The sequence below is a fragment of the Austrofundulus limnaeus genome, unplaced genomic scaffold, assembly GCF_001266775.1.
Source record: "Austrofundulus limnaeus strain Quisiro unplaced genomic scaffold, Austrofundulus_limnaeus-1.0 Scaffold62, whole genome shotgun sequence".
Classification (NCBI taxonomy): domain Eukaryota; kingdom Metazoa; phylum Chordata; class Actinopteri; order Cyprinodontiformes; family Rivulidae; genus Austrofundulus; species Austrofundulus limnaeus.
The window spans coordinates 1,123,065-1,125,373 of record NW_013952464.1 but is presented as its reverse complement, the minus strand read 5'-3'; the positions used below and the strand labels follow the sequence as shown (position 1 = coordinate 1,125,373).

The following is a 2,309-nucleotide window of genomic DNA, read 5'->3' as shown; positions in this document are numbered from 1 at the left end:
CCACCGGAGTGAGAGGAGGTTCTGCTCGGTTGGAGTCATGGAGACACTTTTGGACCGAGGCTGAACCGAGCCACGGTCCTGTGCTCCCACGGAAAACTTGTGCACAACTTTGCACCTAGCTGCAACTCTGTTTCTGATGAAAATAGAAAGTTCTGCCGACATTCTTGCTAACTTGTTAGCGCAGCATGTTGTTGTGATCACGTGAGCTCTGCATGCTGGATCCAAGTGCTGCTGGATAGAAACACTGGAGCGGAGGCAGTGAACTGCTGGAATGGAGTGCTAAAATCGGAGCGCTTATATTGGATATTTTTTATGCAGGTCGATAAAATCCGATACTCGTTTTTTTGCTGATATCGGACCAATATCCGATATCATTATCGGATCGGGACACCCCTACCAAACACACAACAAAATGTATTAAGCGGCTAATAAAAATAGGATTTTGCATGATATGTCCCCTTTAAGACCATGTCCTATACCATTTCCCTGGCCTCMTTTTTTATTTGATTAGTTTCTCTTAACCTACACATACATTTACCATAATCTTACTCTTTCCTTTTTCCACTTTAGTTTGACTTTTGTGTCATTCAGTCGTGTTCTTTAGTCTTTTCTTGTCATCCAGCTAGAAGTGTCATGACGGCAAATCCATGTGGACACAGAGGTGATGGCCTTTTATCTGGTGTTTCTTGCTTTGAGGTAAAGTACCAGTGAATGTAAGCTCTACGGGTGCAAAACTACACAAGTCTCGTGTCATCTGAAGCAGCCTGTTCAGACTACATCATTAATGTCCTCGGTCTCTCAGGTCAGTCAATGGCTGTTCCTGTCAGCTCTGAATCCTGCACCATAAGCAATGTTCTCGGTGAGACAACTGCARCAAATGTCTGAAAAAAAGGACACCTCTCCTCTCACTCTACAAATTAAAACTTTCTTTTGTTTGTTTGCCTTTCCTTTCTGCCTTTGAGACAGTTAATGCCTGAGCTCGTTTGAATGACTTTKCATGCTGCTGCTTTATGAGATTTAACTTGATGCCACCTAAACTCTGCAAAAAGAACAGGAGTTGTGTGGATGTGGTGGGACGTCGGGGAGGGGGTGTTAAAAACAAGGGTAAACAGAGGTAAAGAGAGATGAAGAAGATGAACGCTGCAGCCACACATGGAAAAGACTTCATCACCTGGAAAGCGTCTGTTTTCGAGCAGCGTGTGGCTTGCGAGCAGAGAAAATTATATTTTTGCTTGTTAGTGGCACACAGAAACAGTTGTTTACCAAACACTTTAAATTCACACTGGGCTCGTCTCAATTTATGCAATGAGCCATAACACTAGCCAGCGCAAATTCACAGTAAACAGCAGACAGTCACTGTTTCAATGCAGCAAAGGAAATAAAAAGAACCAGACGGTCTCCACAGACATTAATTTTACAGAACAGCATTGCTGGACTCAGGGTGCCTTGAAATGAGGTCAGACATAGGGGAAAGGGGAAAAAAGAAAAGCAAGAAAAATAGTAAAGAGCTTTCTTTTTGCTCACCGTTTTCACTTTCACTCCTTCTTTAGGTGTCTGCTTAGTAATCAGGTTGAAACCAAGCATCTTGTTAGCCAGCTCACCAACCACCGCAGGACTGAAAGAGAGGTTAAATGTCAAACTGGGATTTTACTTTATCAGTGATATGTACAACCACATTTCCAAGGAAGTTGGGAAGTTGTGAAAAACATAAATTAAAACAGAATATGACGATTTGCAAATTCTTTAGTTCAAAAGCCAGCCTCTCTGATGGTATGTAGTGTTAGTGCCCATGGCATGGGTAACTTGTGAAGGCATCAATAATGCTGAAAGGTACATACAAGTTTTGGAGCACCATGTGCAGCCATCAATGCCACGTCTTTTTCAGGGGCGTCCCTGCTTATTTCAGCAAGACAATGCCAAGACACATTCTGTACGTGCTACAACAACGTGGCTCCGTAGTAAAAGAGTGAAGGTACTAGACTGCAGTCAAAACCTGTCTCCCATTGAAAATGTGTGGGGCATTATGAAGCACAAAATATGACMATGGAGACTCCGGACTGTTGAACAACTGAAGTTGTTCAAGCAAGAATGGGAAATAATTCCACCTACAAAGCTTCAACAATCATTGCCCTCAGTTCTCTAACACTTATTGAGTGTTGTTAAAAGGAAAGGTGATGTAACACAGTGGTAAACATTCCCGTCTCAGCTTTTTTGAAGTGTTGCAGGCAACAAATTCAAAATGAGTGGATGTCCTGATGCATCTCAGTAATCCAGGTAAAAAATCAAAAAGAAAAAAATTGTATAGGTCT

General features: G+C 42.2%; 1 protein-coding gene across 1 annotated transcript in view; it reads right to left on the bottom strand.

Annotated features, from left to right (window-relative positions):
* suclg2 (succinate-CoA ligase GDP-forming subunit beta) overlaps nucleotides 1-2,309 on the bottom strand; it is a 143,702-nt gene that overhangs the window by 91,757 nt on the left and 49,636 nt on the right. The window contains exon 4 of the mRNA XM_014009852.1: nucleotides 1,525-1,615. Coding sequence (XP_013865306.1) covers nucleotides 1,525-1,615 — 91 coding nt within the window. The remainder of the gene's footprint in view (nucleotides 1-1,524; nucleotides 1,616-2,309) is intronic.